The 20,730-nt window shown below is 42.9% G+C and overlaps 2 protein-coding genes across 3 annotated transcripts in view; one reads left to right on the top strand and one right to left on the bottom strand.

The window, feature by feature from the left end:
* Nucleotides 1–1,078: 1,078 nt before the first annotated feature.
* LOC130362529 (protein Mis18-alpha-like) lies at nt 1,079–18,732 on the bottom strand. The gene is made up of 5 exons (XM_056567169.1): nt 18,438–18,732; nt 13,071–13,134; nt 4,974–5,096; nt 4,788–4,884; nt 1,079–1,464 (listed from the first exon to the last, which is right to left on the bottom strand). The coding sequence occupies exons 1-5, from the start codon at nt 18,592–18,594 to the stop codon at nt 1,348–1,350; spliced, it is 558 nt and encodes a 185-aa protein (XP_056423144.1). The 5' UTR covers nt 18,595–18,732; the 3' UTR covers nt 1,079–1,347.
* A 67-nt stretch (nt 18,733–18,799) lies between these two features.
* CNST (consortin, connexin sorting protein) overlaps nt 18,800–20,730 on the top strand; it is a 120,538-nt gene continuing 118,607 nt past the window's right edge. The window contains exon 1 of one of the 2 annotated variants that reach the window (XM_056567166.1): nt 18,800–18,939. The gene's annotated coding sequence lies outside the window, so the exon portion shown is untranslated. The remainder of the gene's footprint in view (nt 18,940–20,730) is intronic. The other variant, XM_056567168.1, reaches the window with a different exon arrangement.

The following is a 20,730-nucleotide window of genomic DNA, read 5'->3' as shown; positions in this document are numbered from 1 at the left end:
CCATACGCCCTCTGTCCCAAACAGGTTAAAAATCAGACAAATGTGATATTATGGATTCTTTTTTCTCATTATGTCTCTCCGTTGAGGTATACCTACGATAAAAATTACAGGCCTCAACTTTTTAAGTGGGAGAACTTGCACAGTTTGTGGCTGACTAAATACTTTTCCCCCCCCACTGTAAGGGGCTTTATGAGGGCTTCTTTGCACAGGGATCTGTAGTTTTTATCTGTACCATTTTTGTATTTATTTAATTGGTATTTTGGTACTTACTGTGCATGATCATAAAACATATTTTAACCCCTAGATGCACCCATTCCCTACATATAAATCTCCTAAGCGTGCTTCATACACGGTGGGTCCCGATTGCTATCTGCCTGATTGAGCAAATGTACATTTGATTACATTTGTAATAGAAAAAAATCCCACAATTTACAACTCCTGACTTTGCAGCTATACCACATCCCAGATCTGAAATATGACAAATCCCAATAGTGCTTTATGGGCCACTGAATTATAATTGGGGTCATCCTTACAAACAAAAAAAAATTAAAGGAAAAAACAAACAAAAAAAAAAAAACTTACAACTCCAGGCTTGCAGCAAGGACCTCCGCATTCTTGGTTCTGACGGAAGTGCATGCGATGAGAGACCTCATCGCATGCACCTACACCAGGGCACTGATGTCATGTGTGCCTCACTATAGGCTGCAGCATACAGCTGCAGTCTAAAAGGAGTTTAGTGGCACACACAAAGTTTAAAAGAGACACTGAGCATCATTGATGCGAGTTCTGGATCTCCTGGCTCTGCTTTCCCGAAGTAGGGCTAAATTTCTAAAGAATTCACCTGTCCAGGGCCCAGAACTGCATGTCCCAGGCATCAAGCGATAGGATTTCCCCATCCGTTAGGTGCTTTCTTCACAATAATGTAGCAGCCCTGTTCAATGCAGAGATGACTAGCCAAGTCTACCGATTTAACCTTGCAAGCTGTGTAGTGCTTATCACTTTCTTCAAAAAGGACTTGTGTGTGCGCAAAGGCAAATGTTAAATCTTTGTGTTACCCATGAAATAGGCAAATAAAAAATAAGCATTAACTGTCAGGTATAAATATTCAGTTTTTCATACAGTTCCAAAGTTAAAACACAAACCCATGAATGTACGTTGAAATGTATTCTTATAAACAACACAGAAGCCAACCCAAACTGCTGGTCTCTAACCCATATCAGTAAAGTGTCTTTTGCTGAGAACCGGTCCAGACAGAGAATCAGACTGTTATGCATCCTTGGACTCCAAGAGATCACAAACTTCTTTCACCTAACCAAACTGGAGTGCCAGTGTGCAGTCACTGAAAAGTCAGGGCTGTGACCTTGAGGTTGATGGACCCTCTTGTACGCTCAGAGATGCTCCAGAGGGAAAACTTTCTTCCAGCTTTACAAGTCTTTCATATAATATGTTTAAAAGTACCTTTTGCTACATAAAGAAAAAGATAGAAACAAATCAGAGTTCTATTCACTTATCGGGAAAAAAATTAATAAATTACATTACTGGATTAATGGTGTAAGAACATTTAAGGACAAATGTGAGAATATTATACTTAAAGTACATAACGTACTGTAGGTATTAGTATGGAACAGTTCCACAAACTAAATATAAGGAAATATTAAAAGGAGAAAATTGGGCAAATTGTGCACAGGCTGCACACACACTTTAACCCCATAAGGACCGGGGTTTTTTCTGTTTTTACATTTTCGTCCTTGCCTTTAAAAAATCCTAAGTCTTTCAATTTTGCACCTAAAAGTCCATATGATGGCTTATTTTTTGTGCCACCAATTCTACTTTCTAATGAGATCAGTCATTTTACCCAAAAATCAACAGCGAAATGAAAAAAAAAATTTATAATCGATGCGAGACAAAATTGAAATAAAAAAATACGATATTTTGTAAATTTTGGGGGCTTCCGTTTCTACACAGTACATTTTCAGTAAAATTTATACCTTCTCTGTAAGTCCATACAATTAAAATGATACCCTACTTATATAGGTTTGATTTTGTATTACTTCTAGAAAAAATCATAACTACATGCAGGAAAATTTCTGAACCCTATAACTTCTATTTTTCCGCGTATGGGGTGGTATGAGGGCAAATTTTTTGCGCCGTGATCTGAAGTTTTTAGCGGTACCAATTTTTGTATTCATAGGGCTTAATTAATTTTTTCAGGATATAAAAAGTGATCAAAAAGACACTATGTGGACTTTTGAATTTTTTTTGCGCGTACGCCATTGACCGCGCGGTTTAATTAACAATATATTTTTATAATTCGGACATTTCCGCACGTGGCGATACCACATTTTTTATTTACACAGTTTTTTTTTAAATGCGAAAGGGGGTGATTCAAACTTATTAGGGAAGGGGTTAAATGATCTTTATTAACTTTTTTTTTTGCAGTGTTCTAGCTCCCATAGGGGGCTATAACACTGCACACACTGATCTTTTACATTGATCACTGGTTTCTCATAGGAAACCACTGATCGATGATTCTGCTGCTTGACTGCTCATGCCTGGATCTCAGGCACTGAGCAGTCATTCGGTGATCGGACACCAGGAGGCAAGGTAAGCTCCTGCTGTGTCATAGCTGTTCGGGATGCCGCGATTTTGCCGCAGACATCCTGAACAGCCCCCTGAGCTAACCGGCAACGATTTACTTTCACTTTAGACGCGGCGTTCAACTTTGAATGCCGCGTCTAAAGGGTTAATAGCGCGCGGGACCGCGATCAGTGCCGCGCGCTATTAGCCACGGGTCCTGCCCATTGTTAGAGGCAAGGCCCAAGCCGCTATGACGCTATCGGGGTCCTGTTCCTCCAGCGCTGCTCAGCTCTGTGCTTCTTAGGCTCGAAACGTCACACTGCGGTCAGCGTATCGCCGGCCGCAGCGATATCCCGCCTTGGCCGGTGATAGTCTGAGCACACTCATGTAAGGAGCTCTTGCCCCACCTTTTCCCTGCTGCCTGAGCTCCTTACATGACAGAGCACTCAGTCTATCACCGGCTAAGGCGGGACATCACTGCGGCTGGTGATTAACTGACTGCAGTGTGACATTTCGAGCCTAAGAAGCACAGAGTTGAGCAGCGACCGGAGGAACGGGACACAGATATCGGAGCAATGGGGGAAGTTTTTGCAGCCCTTGCAGCCCCGGCACAAGGGAACTTAAGATTTCTGCCGCATTTCTCCTTGAACCCCTTAAGGACCAAGCCCATTTTCACCTTAAGGACCAGGCAAATTTTATTTTTTGCGTTTACATTTTTTCCTCCTGGCCTTCTAAAATCCATAACTTTTATAGTTCCATCTACAGACCCATATAAGGGCTTTTTTTTGCATGACCAATTTTACTTTGTAATGAAACCTCTCATTTTACCATAAAATGTAGGTAAACCACCCGTTTAGGGAGGAAATTTAAATGAAAACCACAATTTTGCACATTTTAGAGGGTTTTGTTTTCACCCTGTACACTTTACGGTAAAAATGACGTGTTCTTTATCCTGTGGGTCAATACGATTAAAATGATACCCATGGCTAAATACTTTTTTTTAAGTGGTACAAAAATATAAATCTGAAACTTTTTGTACAAAATCAGTAATCTAAACTTTTTCATTTTTCTGTATATAGGGTGGTGTGAGGGCTAATTTTTTGCGCCGCCATCTGTAATTTATCGATACCACATTTGCATATATAAAACTTTTAGATCATTTTTTTAATTAATTTTTTTTAAATAAAATGTTACTGAATAAGCAGCATTTTGGGACATTTTTTATGTTTACGCCGTTCACCGTACGGAATTATTAACATTATATTTTGATAGTTCGGACATTTACACATGCGGCGATACCAAATATTTTTATAAAAAATAAAAATGTACATCCTGGTGCGCGAAGTACTGCCAAACTAGGACGTACATTTACTTCAGTGGTTTTTAAGGGGTTAAAATGTGTTGCCTGGTGTAGAACCTATTTTGACATAGTAAGGGTATGCGGAGTCAATAGATATGGCACTCATGTTCAGGATTCTCATGTCTTGGCCAGTGCAAAGAGTGGTTACCAATATAAATCTCTGAAGGACCTGTAATGTACTGTATTACACTTTCATTGATTTGGATAGGTACCATGTAATGTTATATTTCTTCTATGGTGGTGTTACAGGACAGATGACCACTTACTGCCATGTTTCCCCACAGTTTACAGCCAATAGCTGGGATACCAGTAGTGGGACACTTTATAAATAGATTATTGACAAGGAACCTTTTTAACCATTAGAAATTGTCCAAAGTGGAGAACTAATTTAAAGACATACTATGCTGACACGGGGAAACACCATACACAAGTATATGCATTACAGACTTTTAGCCACTCTGCAAAATAAGCTAAAAGTACTCACTGTACACTGCCATCTTTGGCAGTGCTATAGACAATGAATGGAATGGCAACCCACACATGTGACTCACCACTGCATTCCAAGATGTGACTAGGCTGCTCATTCTTAAGATCCCAAGGGTCCCAGCATTTGGACCAATCAGACACTTATCCCCTCCCTGTGGATAGGGCATTATTGTAATAAACTGGAATACCCATTTAAAGTGAAATTAGTAAGACGCCAAATTTGCCTTTTTGGTATGTTTAGATTCTGTGGAGGTCACAGATTTGTTGCAGATTTTAACTTCCTCATTGAAGTTAATAGGGAAACATCTGCAGAAAATGTGGAACAAATGTGCAGTGTGAACACACCCATAACATTTATAAATACCTTTTTAAATTCTTCTTCATAATAATGACACATCTCGAGGGTAACTGGGGCATCAGATGTGGAAATTATCTGCTGAAGATTCTCTCCAAATGTGTATCTAGAACAGAGATTACTAAATATCTTGACCACCTCAACAACACAACAATCATCTAGCGATCTCTCAGGCTCTACAAACCCAACACTTACCTTGTAATAGCAGCATTGTCAATGTTGTACAGATTACATTTGTAGTTCAGATGGACTGGTGTAGAAGAGTAAAACTTGCCAAGAACATGGTGGCACTTGCTGCAGGTCAGAGGCTTGTACTGGCTACAATGGATAACTTAACATTAGTACACTCATTTAAACCCCTGCAGTTGTGACAGCTCCACAAACTGAAAAGCCTTCACTCCTAGGGGAGCCACTCGCAATGTAAGGGAACATACAATTATCCTCTACTTTGGACTATCCCTTCATAATGTAGAGAAACCGGACAGTTAGTGTCAGTCATAGGGAAAATGAAACGATTGGCCAGCTTTTCTTTTTCATTAATATATGAAATATTATAATACAATATATTAACCCCTTAAGGACACAGTTTCTCATTTTTGCACTTATGATTTTTAGAAGGTGAGGGGGAAAAAACAGTACGCTTTCAATATTCCACCTACAGACCCAAAATAAGGGCTTGCTTTTTGCACCACCAATTGTACTTTGTAATGACATCAATCATTTCACCACAAAACCTACAGCGAAACAAAGATATATATTTGTAGGGCAAAAATTTAAAGAAAAAATAAACATAACATTTTGTAACTTTTGGGGGCTTCAGATACTACACAGTGCAGTTTTTGGTAAAAATGACACCTTTTTCTATAGGTCCATACAGTTACAACAATACCCAAATTACATAAATTTTAATTTTGTTTTACTTCTATTGAAAAAATAACTTTTTGCATGAAAATTAGCATGTTTAAAGAATGTCTTTCTGACTGCTATAACTTATTTTTCCTTATACAGGGATGTGAGAGTCCTCAATTTTCTGTAGTTTTTATTGGTACCATTTTTTGTTTTGATGGGACTTTTTGATCGCTTTTCATACTTTTTTTTAGGGATGTCCCAATACAGATACTGGTATCGGGGCCGATACTAGCTATTTGCATGGTATCGGGGACTCGTTTAATGTTCCCGATACCTGCTGCCGCTCCACTGTCCCGTTCTTCCGTCCTCCAGGCCGCATCATGTGGTCTTATGGAGGAGCATGTGACACACACGTCACTCCGTCTCCTCCCCTGCGCCCGTAACGCTACGGAGGAAGCAGAGTGACGTATATGTCACATGCTCCTCCATAATAACACATGATGCGGCCCGGAGGACGGTAAAACGGGACAGTGGAGCGGCAGCATCCAACACAGGTGGTGAGCTGCCTGCAAGGAGGGGGACGGGCGGCCCCTGCTGCTGTCTAAACGGGGGGGGGGGGGGAGGGGGACTGGCCCCTGCTGCTGTCTAAAGGGGGGGCCCTGCTGCTGTCTACAAGGGGGGCTGCTGCTAATGTCTGCAAGGGGATACTACCTACTATTAAAGGCAATCTTACAGCAGAGTCACCGGCACTAACCTGAATTTATAGGTAGATAGTGCAGGTGACCCGGTTTCTACCGCTGCTCACCTTGTGATCATCAGTCATCGTTCTCACCGCCAATGCAAATTCCCTGTTCTGTCCAATGGAGAAGAGAGAAATCTTGGCTCATACTACAGCAGCCGCCTCCATTGTACACAAGGACCCACATATCAGCACGGTAAGCAGCGCCAGAAACCGGGTCACCTGCTGTCAGATTCCGTTTAAAATATAAGTACTCGAACTTGGTATCGGCGAGTACTAGAATTAAAGTATCGGTACAAAAAAAATGGTATCGGGACATCCCTACTTTTTTTTTTTTTTTTTTTTTTTTTAGGGTATAGAGTCATCAAAAATTAGCAATTTTTAATTTTTCTCACACACTTGACCGTGTGGTTTAACCTCTTGAGGACGTACCTGTACGTCCGGTATTTAAAACGGGGTCACGCCGTGACCCCGCATCATACCGGGTCGGTCCCGGCGGCTAATGATAGCCGGGACCCTGGGGTAATAGCGTGCGCACCGATCATTGTGCCACACGCTATTAACCCTTTAGACGCGGCGATCAGAGTTGATCACCACGTTTAAAATTAAAGTGAAAGCTTCCCAGCATACAGGCTTGAGCAATCAATCGCCTATAACACTGATCCATGCAAAGCTATGGCTTTGCAGGGATAATTGTAAAAGTTCAGAGTGTGCAGTGTTATAGTCCCATATGGGAGCTATAACTGCAAAAAAAATAAAAATAAAAGTTAATAGAGGTCATTTAACCCCTTCCCTAATAAGAGTTTGAATCACCCCCCTTTTCCCATAAATAAAAAAGTGGTATCGCAGCGTGCGGAAATGTCCGAATTACATATAAATAAAAATATATTGTTAATTAAACCACACGGTCAATGGCGTACGCGCAAAAAAAAAATCCAAAGTCCAAAATAGCGTCTTTTTGGTCACTTTTTATAGAATGAAAAAATGAATAAAAAAGCGATCAAGAGGTCTCATCAATACAAAAATGGTACCGATAAAAACTTCAGATTACGGTGCAAAAAATTAGCCCTCATACCGGCCCATACGCGGAAAAATAAGAGTTATAAATCAACTTTCCTGCATGTAATTATGATTTTTTTTTCAGAAGTACGACAATATCCAACCTATATAAGTAGGGTATCATTTTAACCGTATGGACTTACAGAATAAATATAAGGTGTTATTTTTACCGAAAAATGCACTGCATAGAAACGGAAGCCCCCAAAAGTTACGAAATGGCATTTTCTCTTCAATTTAGTTGCACAATGAATTTTTTTTCCGTTTCACCGTGGATTTTTCGGTAAAATGACTAATGTCACTGCAAAGTAGAATTGGTGGCGCAAAAAATAAGCCATCATATTGAATTTTCTGTGCAAAATTGAAAGCGTTATGATTTTTAGAAGGTGATGAGGAAAAAATGAAAATGCAAAAACGGAAAAACCCTGCGTCCTTAAGGGGTTAATTAACATTACATTTTTATAGTTCAAACCTTCACACACTCAGCAATACCACATGTTTATTTGTTTACATATTTTTTTTAACCTGTTAACCCCTTAAGCACTCAGCGTTTTTTCAGTTTACATTTTCGCTTTTTCCTCCTTACCTTTTAAAAATCATAACCCTTTCAATTTTCAACCTAAAAATCCTTATGGCTTATTTTTCATGCCACCAATTCTACTCAGTAATTACAGTAATTTTACACCAAAATCTACAGAGAGAGAAAAAAAAAAAATGTAATTAGCGATATAGATATACGGTATCTATATCTATAATTGTGCAACAAAATTGTAGAAAAAAAATCCCATTTTGTAACTTTTGGGGGCTTACGTTTCTATGCAGTAAATTTTTGGGTAAAAAATAAAAAAATTACAGCTTATTTTTATTTTGTAGCTCCATACAATTAAAATGATGCCCTACTTATATAGGTTTGATTTTGTGTTCTGGAAAAAATCATAACTACATGCACGAAAATGAATACGTTTAAAAATGTCCTCTTCTGACCCCCCCCCCCCCCCCCCCCCCCTATAACTTTTAAAAAATTTTCCACATACGGGGATGTAGGAGGGCTAATTTTTTGCGCCATGATCTGAAGTTTTTATCGGTAACATTTTTGTTTTGATCAGACTTTTTGACTTGAGTTTTTTTATTCAATTTTTTATGGTATAAAAAGTGACCAAAAATACGCTATTTTGGACTTTGGAATTTTTTACGTGTACGCCATTGACCGTGCGGTTTAATTATATATTTTTATAGTTCGGACATTTACGCTCGCGGCGATACCACAGATGTTTATATTTATTTACATTTTTTTTTATGGGAAAAGGGGGTTAAATCTAAATTTATTTTTTAACACCATAAAGGAACTATAACATGCAGTACATTGATAGCCAGCACTGATCAATGCTATGCCATAGCATTGCATTGATCAGTGTTATTGGCGGTCGATTGCTCAAGCCTGGATTTGAGGCTTGGAGCAATCAATCACCGATCGGATGTGCAGGAGGCAGGCAAGAGACCCTCCTCGTGTGCCCTAGCTGATCGGGACACCGCAGGTCTTTTGTTTGTTTTTTAACTTTTTTTTTTAAACTTTAGATGCAGCTATCAACTTTGATCGCCGCATCTAAAAGGGTTAATACCATACATTACCGCCATCTGTGATGTCTGGTATTAGCCCCGGCTACAGTTAGCCCCGGCTACAGTTAGCCACCAGGACCAACCCTATATGATGTGGGGGTCACCACCTGACCCGGCGTTATATCGCGGGAGCAGGACGTACAGGTATGCCCTCCATCCTTAAGAGGTTAAGGACGCTGGGCTTTTTGGTCACTTCATATACCATTAAAAAAAAAAAAAAAAAATTTAAAAGCAACCAAAAAGTTCCATCAAAACAGAAATGGAACCAATAAACTACAGACCACGGTGCGAAAAAGTGAGCACTCATATAGCCCTGTACGTGGAAAAATAAAGTTATAGGGGTAAGAAGATGACAATTTTAAACTTACAAATTTGGTGCATGTAGTTACTTAAGTAATAAAATAAAACCTACATAAATTGGGTATCCTTGTTGTAACCATATGGACCTACAGAATAAAGATAAGGTGTCATTTTTACAGAAAAGTGCACTGTGTAGAACAGTTATTCGCAACAGGGGTGCCGTTCGCTATAGCCCATGGTGCCACGAGCTCCGGTGGCAAAAAATATATCTCCGCCACTGCTTCCATTCACCGCCATTAAGCCACCCACGCCACTGCTTCCATTCACCGCCATTAAGCCACTGCTTCCATTCACCCTCTCCATATATATGAGTACATTTTCGGCATTTTAGATGCCGCAATAAACTTTGATCACAGCATCTAAAGTGTTAATGCCTAGCCTCGGACTGATCGTTAAATATAGCAGCCGGGACTGAACGGATATGAAGCAAGCTCAGGTTCTGAGCTCGCTTATACGGCGCAGATAGTTAAGGGGTTAAAGGAATAAGAGAAAGGCTGTATAGGGCTTTTTATCCTGAATCTGTACTTTCCTCTCATTAATAGACCTTTCCCGTGCCAACATAGAGATTAAAGATGTGTAAATTAGCCTTCGGAGCTCATTGGTAGATCACAGGGGAGAGAGACTAGGATCACAGTACTGGCTAGTGGCTGTCAATCAGGTACTGCACTGGCCAGTGTTCGGAACAATTAGTTCAGAATGCTGTGTGTCCGCTGTGCAGGTCAGCCACGCCCCCTCGTGATGTCAGGCCACGCCCCCTCAATGCAAGTCTATGGGAGGGGGTTGATGGCAGTCACACCCCCCTATAAACTTGCAATGAGGGTGCGTGGCCCGACGTCCTGAGAGAGCGTGGCTGACCCCTGCAGCGTGTACTCAGCATTCGGAACTAAATGTTCCAAACACCGGCCAGTGGAGTACCCCTTTAACTGGTTAATGACCAAGGACGTGTATGAACTGTGCTGGGCTTTAAGCAGCTTAGGGGGGGGGGGGGGTTAATACCCAGTGGGCTCCAAATCAGGGCACCAGTGGAGTCACTTTATGAGTCCCATATTTTGTTCAGTAAAGCGTAACTACAGCATCATACTAAAAATCACTATCCCTGAGCATTTTTTCTAAATTATATGCATTATGAACTTGGTCTGTAACAACCTGATTGGAGCAGAGTCAGCTGACCATTTTATGCGGTTGGTAGCTTCCCAACTCTCCCCCAAAAGCCCCCAGAAGTCGGGGCCGAAAGGGGTGAGTGTTGACTTCATCATACCTGATCCTCAGTCTTGCAGAAGCTTTCTCTCCTCTCCAAACTCACAACACCAGCACACTTGACTGGGCTGAGCATGTACAGTGGGGATCAAAAGCTTGGGCACCCCAGGTAAAAATTTGTATGTGCATAAAGAAGCCAAGGAAAGATGGAAAAATCTCCAAAAGGCATAAAATTACAGATTAGACATTCTTTTAATATGTCAACAAAAGTTGGAAATAAAATCTATCATTTACAATTTCAAAATAACAGAAAACAAAAAAATGGTGTCTGCAAAATTTATAGCATGCACTGCCCCCTTTGCAAAGCTGAGACCTGCCAGTGTCATGGATGGTTCTCAATCATCATCTGGGAAGACCAGGTGATGTCAATCTCAAAGGTTTTAAATGCCCAGACTCATCTGACCTTGCCCCAACATATAAGGAGAAGATAGCAAAACTTTTCAGATGTCAATATCCTCTGTTTGGAATGTAATTAAGAAATGGCAGTCATCAGGAACAGTGGAAGTTAAAGCAAGATCTGGAAGACCAAGAAAAATATCAGACAGAACAGCTCGCAGGATTGTGAGAAAAACAATTCAAACCCCACGTTTGACTGCACAATCCCCCCAGAAAGATGTGGCAGACACTGGAGTTGCGATACACTATTCCACTATAAAGAGATACTTGTACAAATATGGTCTTCATGGAAGAGTCATCAGAAGAAAACCTCTTCTATTTCCTCACCACAAAAAACAGCATTTGAACTTTGCAAATGAACATATAGAAAAGCCTGATGCATTTTGGAAACAAGTTCTGTGGACAGATGAGGTTAAAATTTAACTTTTTGGCCGTAATAAGCAAAGGTACTTTTGGAGAAGGGGAACAGAATTTAATGAAAAGAAGCTCTGTCTAGGGATCGACCGATATAGTTTTTTTTTTTAGGGCCGATACCGTTACCGATAATAGGTAGAGGTTAGGGCCGATAGCCGATAACTTATACCGATATTCCGTTATCGGCTATTTATCCCCCCGCGACAATGCTGCAGATCATTGATTTAAAGCAGGCGCTTTAAATCAATGCACTGCAGTGGCTTTTGCGGTGCCATAGGCCGCCACCCGCTTCTCTCCCCCTGCCTGTCCGGGGGTCCTGAGACCTATCACCGCCACCGCTCCCCCCACTGCGACCGCCCCCCTGACCCAGCCCCATTGCCTCCCCCATCCCCGGTTTTATAATTACCTGTTCCCTGGGTCCACTCTACATCTGGCTCCGGTGGAGTCCTCCTGAACTGTCACTGTGCGCACTGATGGTGATGTCGCGCACGTCACGTCACTCGTCATTGCGCACAGCGTAATGCAGGACGCAGCAGGAGCAAGAAGTAGCGTGGGCCCCGGGTACAGGTAATTATAAAACCGGGGAAGGGGGAGGCAATGGGGCCAGGGCGTTGCGGTGGGCGGTGCGCCATTATCGGCTTATTGGCAAGGTAATTGCCGATACCGATAATGCCCAAAATCGTGATTATCGGCCGATAATATCGGCCATACCGATAATCGGCCAATCCCTACCTCTGTCCAACTGTTAAGCATGGGGTGGATTAATCATGCTTTCGGGTTGTATTGCAGCCAGTGGCACAGAGAACATCTCATGAGTAGAAGGAAAAAATGGATTCAAATAAAATTTCTGCAAATTTTGGATGCTAACTTGATGCCATCTGTGAAAAAGCTGAAGTTAAAGAGAGGATGGCTTCTACAAATGGATAATGATCCTAAACACACCTCGAAATCCACGGGGGATTACATCAAGAGGCGTAAACTGAAGTTTTTGCCAGGGCCTTCACAATCTCCTGACCTCAACATAACTGAAAATCTATGGATAGACCTTAAAAGAGCAGTGTGTGACAGACAGCCCAGAAATCTCAAAGAACTGGAAGACTTTTGTAAGGAAGAATGGGCAAAGATACCTCAAACAAGAATTGAAAGACTCTTGGCTGGCTACAAAAAGCGTTTACAAGCTGTGATACTTGCCAAAGGGGCAGTACAAGATATTAACTCTGCAGGGTGCCCAAACTTTTGCAGACTCCATTTTATGTTTTCTGTTATTTTGAAAGTGTTTTTGTTGACATAAGAATGTCTAATCTGTAATTTGATGCCTTTTGGAGATTTTTCCATCTTTCCTTGGCATCTTTATGCACATTAATACAAATTTTTACCTGGGGTGCCCAAACTTTTGATCCCCACTGTATATAAAGAGATCAAGAGAAATAGCTGTAAGGTCAAATGAGCTGTTGGGCAACAGCTATCTGACATCTATAACTAGATTAACTCAGGATCAGAACAATAAGTGTCCTAGATACCCTGTCTGCAGCATAATGTTTAGCAAATATATATATATATATATATAAACAAAATAAAAATCTGTAAAAAGTAGAAAAACATACCTGCCAGCATCATGGGGATCAGTGGATTTCTTCAGTCTTTCGCTTTTAACAAACTGTGAAACGGCTGTAAAGAAGGGCATGAAAACCTGATGCCTTATTCAGGTCTGTTCATACTTGTATATTTTCCTACAGTAGGTTTTGTTTCCCATCGACTCCACTCTGTATTCACACACACACTGGTTTCGGTGCCGAATCCGCAAAGCCTATTTTACAAGGCAATGTTTATGTTCTTTTAAATTCGCAGCTGCAGATCTGGAGCTTTATGAATAACTAGCCAAAAGTAACCCATTGAAGCCATCCAAAATGCCTATACCAAATGAATTCTTGTTTGCTTTTCTAGTTTGCCTGCTGGGACCCCTACCTATTACAAAGACAATGGTCTGATTTAATAAATGTGTGAGAAAATGTATGTAAAGTCTTGCCGCCGAACAATATCAACTGACATTCTTTAGTATGGGGGGGGGGGGGAATCTATCATTAGTGGTAGAGCAGTTTTGTTGTGTTTGGGACAGCCACAGGTGCACATTTTTCTTCATTTATCGTCTGTTCTCAGCACCCCTGCCAACAGCACTTGCACTGACAGAAAGCACATTTGGAAGCAGAGAGCTCTGTACATTTACTGTAGTTCAGATCACATAGAAGTGGGATCTGAGCTGAAGTAACCCAGCAGAGCCACTACACAGCATACAGATCCGTGTGTGTCCAGCTCTGTTCACTGTATATGTGGGTGCTTAGCTCAAAGAGCTAATCGTTGGGGTACCAGGTGTTAGACCACCACTGATCTGCTATCACCTATTCTGAAAAGATCTCATTAAAAAATGAAAACTCCTTTGTTGCTTTACCTACAGGGGTTGTAATCTTGTCCTGATCCTATGAGGACACTCTAGGGCCCATGCACACTACAGAATGCGGCAACCTCCCACTGTTTTCAATGGGATTCTGCTTCACTGTGCACATTGATGAATATTCACAGTGGAACTTCCATTCTTTTTGTGGAAAACACGTCCTCAGTCATAGCACCAATTACGGCAGCACCTCTTTCACACAGGATGTCCAGGCCGATATTTTGTGCAGGGGCGTAAGGCTGGGTTCACACCACGATTTCTTAAATACGGTTCCCGTATACGGTTTGGAGGAGGGGGGCGGGGCTTAATCGCGGCGCCCGCACTCAGCCGTATTCGGGAACCGTATTTAATACAAGTCTATGAGCCGACCGGAGTGAACCGCAGCCTCCGGTCGGCTTCGTTTTCGGCCGTATGCGGTTTCCCGACCGCAGGCAAAAACGTGGTCGACCACGTTTTTGCCTGCGGTCGGGAAACCGCATACGGCCGAAAACGAAGCCGACCGGAGGCTGCGGTTCACTCCGGTCGGCTCATAGACTTGTATTAAATACGGTTCCCGAATACGGCTGAAAACGAAGCCGACCGGAGGCTGCGGTTCACTCCGGTCGGCTCATAGACTTGTATTAAATACGGTTCCCGAATACGGCTGAGTGCGGGCGCCGCGATTAAGCCCCGCCCCCTCCTCCAAACCGTATACGGGAACCGTATTTAAGAAAACGTGGTGTGAACCCAGCCTAACTAGGCTAAAACATTTGGGGCACGGTCCCAGAATGTAAAGCCAGGTGCCCCGAATGTCAGCTGTAATCTCCTCCCCTACCTGCATCATGCGGGTCCTGGCTGGGCAGTCACACAGCACAATAGCAGTTACTGCCCGTCTAGGACCTGCTCAGAACTGCAAAATGCTAAAGGTGTAGGACCTTTGGTGATGTCACAATCATGTGACCAGCACTTGGGGCGGAGCTGAAGAACATGCAGAACACCCAGAGAGAAAAAAAGAGAGAACCTGGTGAGTTCCCAGGACTGTAGTAACTGTTCTGCTGGTACAGCAGTGTTTCCCAACCAGGGTGCCTCCAGTTGTTGCAAAACTACATCTCCCAGCATGCCTGGACAGCCTTTTTGCTGGGAGATGAAGTTTTGAAACAGCTGGATGCCCCCTAGTTGGGGAATACTGTTATACAGTAAATGCACTATAATGTAAACCCATGTACAGGATAAGTAATGTTATTTTATACGGTGACCCCACCAGCAGAACAATGAGATCAACTTTGGAGTATACCTGATGTTAATATATTAATTTTAGGATGTAACGCAAGATCAGAAGTAACATTTGGTATACTCCAGAGCTGTACTCACTATTCTGCTGGTGAGGTCACCATGTACATACATTACTTACACATCCTGTACTGATCCTTAGTTATATCCTGTATTATACTCCAGAGCTGTACTCACTATTGTGCTGGTGAGGTCACTGTGTACATACATTACATTACTTATCCTATACTGATCCTGAGTTATATCCTGTATTATACTCCAGAGCTGTACTCACTATTCTGCTGGTGAGGTCACTCTGATCCTGAGTTATATCCTGTATTATACTCCAGAGCTGTACTCACTATTCTGCTGGTGAGGTCACTCTGATCCTGAGTTATATCCTGTATTATACTCCAGAGCTGTACTCACTATTCTGCTGGTGAGGTCACTCCGATCCTGAGTTAGATCCTGTATTATACTCCAGAGCTGTACTCACTATTCTGCTGGTGGGGTCACTGTTTACATACATTACTTATTCTGTACTGATCCTGAGTTATAGGCTGTATTATAGAGGGCCTTTAACTATATATTATATGGAGCACAGAGGGGCCTGTAACTATATATGTGGGCAATACAAGTAGGGGGTTTGTATAGAGGTGAGGATAGTGCTGGAGAAAGGAGCCTAAAATGTTTGCCTGGCAGCTTCTGCTGAGACGAGTCATGGCTGGGAGAAGTCATTATGATGGTCTTGACCGGATAAAGAAAAGGAAAAGTGATCTCCTCTGATCAGAGAAGACGCCCATATGAGTATAATATGTATTCTCCTGATTGTGTCACTTGTACGTGCTGCAGTTATGTTTAGTAAAACTACTACACCCAGCATTCCCTCACCACTGCTTATATCATACTGGGAGCTGTAGTTTCACATGGTTAAAACATTGTTAGCGCTTTTCCCTTACTTGGCAATTGGTATATTTGATTATTACAGTTATTTGATTATTACAGTTAATTTTCCAGGGGAAATCCTTCACGCCAAGTAGGGAACCTGTTAAAGGAAAACTGTCAGCAAGTTCACCCACACTAAACCCAATACACTAGGATATAGTGTGGGTGAACAGGAGTCACTTTTTTTGTCCAGTAGCCGCTGAGTTATGTGCCTGTAAAGTTCCTTTCTTCTATCTATAATATGATAGATCAAGGCGGGACCCCGCTTCAGCCTCTCGCACTGAAGCTTCTAAGTCCGCCACAGTTTTATAAATATTCATTATCTTCAACTCCACGTCATAGCGACGTGGAGCCACATATCCCGAGCGTGGCGCTGTGACTGCAGAGCGAATGCGCTTAAAGATTTTACCCAGCTCGGCAAATTGTTGTCACTCTGCGCAGTGCTACTGCATGTGCCTGGCTTCCGGGTGTAGCGAGGCTTCAATAGTAGACGTACACTCACACCATCATGCGCTAAGGGGATATGTGACTCCACGTCGCTAGGACATGGAGTTGAAGATAATGCTTATAAGACGGGGTGGGCTTAGAAGCTTCAGTGCGGGAGGCTGAAGCAGACGGCCGGCAGGGGTCCCGCCTTGAAAGCGCATATTATAGAGAAGAAAGGAACTTTACAGTAGGGATCGACCAATATCGATTTTTTAGGGCCGATACCGATAATCTGTGGCCTTTCAGGCAGATAACTTATGCCAATATTCCGGTATAAGTTATCGGCTATTTCTCCACCCCCACCCCGGCCCAGAGGAAGCGGCTGCAGATCATTGATTTAAAGCGGGCGCTTTATATCAATGAACTGAAGCGGCTTTTGCGGGGCCAGAGACCGCCACCCGCTTCTCTCCCCTGCCTGTCCTGGGGTCCTCCCCCCCCCCCTATCCTCTGGCCAGAGACCGCCGCCTGCTTCTCCCCCCTGCCGGTCCTTAGTCCAACCACCGCTGCTGCACCATTGCCTCCCCCATAGCCTGTTTTATAATTACCTGTTCCCGGGGTCCGCGCTACTTCTGGCTCCGGTGGCATCCTGAGCTGTCACTGTGCGCACTGACGCAGCGTTGAAGAAGTCACTCATCATTGCGCAGCGCACAGCGTAACGCAGGATGCCGCAGGAGCCAGAAGTAGCACGGACCCCGGGAACGGGTAATTATAAAGCCGGGGATGGGGGAGGCAATGGGGCAGCGGCGGTCTCTGGCCGGGGCAGTGCGGGGCATTATCGGATTATCTGCAAGGTAATTGCTGATACCGTGCAAAATCGTGAATATCGGCCAACCCGAGATCGGTCGATCCCTACTTTACAGGCACATAACTCGGCGGCTACTGGACAAAAAAAAAAAAAAAAAGTGACCCCTGTATGAACTCCTGTTCACCTACACTATGACCCAATGTATTGGGATTAGTGTGGGTGAACTTGCTGACAGTTTTTCTGTAATCATTTGAACCCCCCACCCCCTGCTACTGCTGCTGTCACCTAAGCCCCACCTCAGCTTAGACCATAGAGCAGTGGTCTCCAACCTGCGGACCTCCAGATGTTGCAAAACTACAACTCCCAGCATGCCCGGACAGCCGTTGGCTGTCCGGGCATGCTGGGAGTTGTAGTTTTGCAACACTTGGAGGTCCGCAGGTTGGAGACCACTGCCAAAGAGTGACCTCACCAAATGCATCCGTGCTGTAATGCTCCTCATTGGCGCTGGTGTTCCCTGGCTTGAAGTAGCATCAGCTGGGTGGAGCAAAATTTGGTAGGGTGGCACAACATTGTTTTCCGCCCTCAGCCACACCCATGGCCCATGCCCCGGATCTTTTGGAGACCTAGCAAACACCCCTGGTAGTGTGCATGGGCCCTACTATGCTGAAAGGAACCCTACACCCCTGGGATCACCACCTGACCTGGACAGATCTTCCTTCTCTATAGGGGACATTTATTAAAACCTGTGTAGAGGAAAGTTGCCGAGTTGTCCATAGCAACCAGATCACTTTCTTTTTCACAGGCCTATTCAAAAATGAAAGAAGCGATCCGAATGGTTGCTATGGGCAACTCAGCAACTTTTTATCTGGACAGGTTTTGATAAATCTCCCCCTATATGCTTTATTAATATAAAACTAGATAAACCTAATACAGTGCCTGTGGCTCAGTCATGGTTGTTAGGGCATGAGGGGAGTTGTAGTATCGCAGCCTGCAGAGCCATAACACTGCCCTATTAAGCCTGGGATTGGCTCAGTCTGGTGTTGTGGCTGTTGCCCCTGTACACACACACGCGTTTTGTTTGTTTTTTCCTATACGTACCTTTCAGCAGCACTGCATTATTGGCCGAGTCATTCCCGGTCCAGTCGTTTGTGTCCCCTACAGGCAGACGGCAGTTACCGCACAGGTACAATATCCCGCAGTCAACCACACGGCTGAGTTTCGTCACAGGGAAGTCACGACCGCTCGAATACGCCATCAGCCCGCAGCTTCACAACTCCCGCGTAAACACTGCGACCTCGTGGTATAGCGGAACAGTCACATGACCGTGACGTCAGTATTGTTTGGCCACCTAGAGCCGCGTTGCGCAACATGTTGTGCGCCAGCTGTTGGAACTACAACTTCCGCCATGCCCGGGCAGCCTTCAGATGTCCGAGCATGATGTTGGTTGTAGCTTATATGTTAATTAGAAGTACCTCAGATTGGGGAGTACTGGTGAGATAGGACTCGTAGTGATAACATGCCTGTGTCTGTAGTTCCGGTACCTCACCGACGAAACGGCATTGGGCTGTCTGGTGCCATTTTGAGAGTATTCGCTGCTGTGGTAAAGCTTTAGCCTGTTCTTTGTGTTAATGCTTCTTGTTGTTGGCATAGTATGTTTTTTTTTTAATATATATTCTCGCCACTTATCACCAACCAGTGTGCCTCCAGCTGTTGCAAAACTACAACTTCCAGCATGCCCGGACAGCCTTTGGCTGTCCGGGAATGCTGGGAGTTGTAGTTTTGCAACAGCTGCAGGCAACCAGTTTGGGTAACACTGATCAAAACAATTAACCCCTTAAGGACTTAGCCCTTTTTCACCTTAAGGACTCAGCCGTTTTTTGCAATTCTGACCACTGTCACTTTAACCCCTTAAGGACTCAGCCCATTTTGGCCTTAAGGACTCAGACAATTTAATTTTTACGTTTTCATTTTTTCCTCCTCGCCTTCTAAAAATCATAACTCTTTTATATTTTCATCCACAGACTAGTGTGAGGGCTTGTTTTTTGCGTGACCAGTTGTCCTTTGTAATGACATCACTCATTATATCATAAAATGTATGGCGCAACCAAAAAACACTATTTTTGTGTGGAAATTAAAACTAAAAACGCAATTTTGCTAATTTTGGAAGGTTTTGTTTTCACGCCGTACAATTTACGGTAAAAATGACGTGTGTTCTTTATTCTTAGGGTCAATACGATTAAAATGATACCCATTATTACATACTTTTATATTATTGTTGCGCTTAAAAAAAATCACAAACTTTTTAACCAAATTAGTACGTTTATAATCCCTTTATTTTGATGACCTCTAACTTTTTTATTTTTCCGTATAAGCAGCGGTATGGGGGCTAATTTTTTGCGCCATGATCTGTACTTTTTTTTGATACCACATTTGAATATAAAAAACTTTTAATACACTTTTTATAATTTTTTTTTTAATAAAATGTATTAAAAAAGTAGGAATTTTGGACTTTTTAAATTTTTTTTCGTTCACGCCGTTCACCGTACGGGATCATTAACATTTTATTTTAATAGTTCGGACATTTACGCACGCGGCGATACCAAATATGTCTATAAAAAATGTTTTTTACGCTTTTTGGGGGTAAAATAGGAAAAAACGGACGTTTTACTTTTTTATTGGGGGAGGGGATTTTTCACTTTTTTTTTACTTTTACTTTTACATTTTTTTACATTTTTTTTTACACTTGAATAGTCCCCATAAGGGACTATTCATAGCAATACCATGATTGCTAATACTGATCTGTTCTATGTATAGGACATAGAACAGATCAGTGTTTTCGGTCATCTTCTGCTCTGGTCTGCTCGATCACAGACCAGAGCAGGAGACGCCGGGAGCCGCACGGAGGAAGGAGAGGGGACCTCCGTGCGGCGTTATGAATGATCGGATCCCCGCAGCAGCGCTGCGGGCGATCCGATCGTTCATTTAAATCGCGAACTCCCGCAGATGCCGGGATCTGTATTGATCCCGGCACCTGAGGGGTTAATGGCGGACGCCCGCGAGATCGCGGGCGTCGGCCATTGCCGGCGGGTCCCTGGCTGCGATCAGCAGCCGGGATCAGCCGCGCATGACACGGGCATCGCTCCGATGCCCGCGGTTATGCTTAGGACGTAAATGTACGTCCTGGTGCGTTAAGTACCACCTCACCAGGACGTACATTTACGTCCTGCGTCCTTAAGGGGTTAAACATTAATAACTCTGGAATGCTTTTACTTATCATTCTGATTCCGAGTGTTTTTTCGTGACATATTCTACTTTAACATAGTGGTAAAATTTTGTGGTAAGTTGCAGCCTTTCTTGGTGAAAAATCCCAAAATTTGATGAAAAAAATGAA

This window comes from Hyla sarda, chromosome 3 (genome assembly GCF_029499605.1).
Source record: "Hyla sarda isolate aHylSar1 chromosome 3, aHylSar1.hap1, whole genome shotgun sequence".
Lineage (NCBI taxonomy): Eukaryota > Metazoa > Chordata > Amphibia > Anura > Hylidae > Hyla > Hyla sarda.
The sequence above is the reverse complement of the archived record's forward strand: the minus strand, read 5'-3'. Positions and strand labels throughout refer to the sequence as shown.

Excerpts from the sequence above, each read along its gene's own strand:
- LOC130362529 (XM_056567169.1), bottom strand. The coding sequence starts at position 18,594 with ATGGCGTATTCGAGCGGTCGTGACTTCCCTGTGACGAAACTCAGCCGT. Across the intron at positions 5,097-13,070 it reads GATCCCCATGATGCTGGCAG|CCAGTACAAGCCTCTGACCT; the intron begins GTATGTTTTTCT and ends TATCCATTGTAG. Across the intron at positions 1,465-4,787 it reads ATGAAGAAGAATTTAAAAAG|CAAAAGGTACTTTTAAACAT; the intron begins GTATTTATAAAT and ends TTCTTTATGTAG.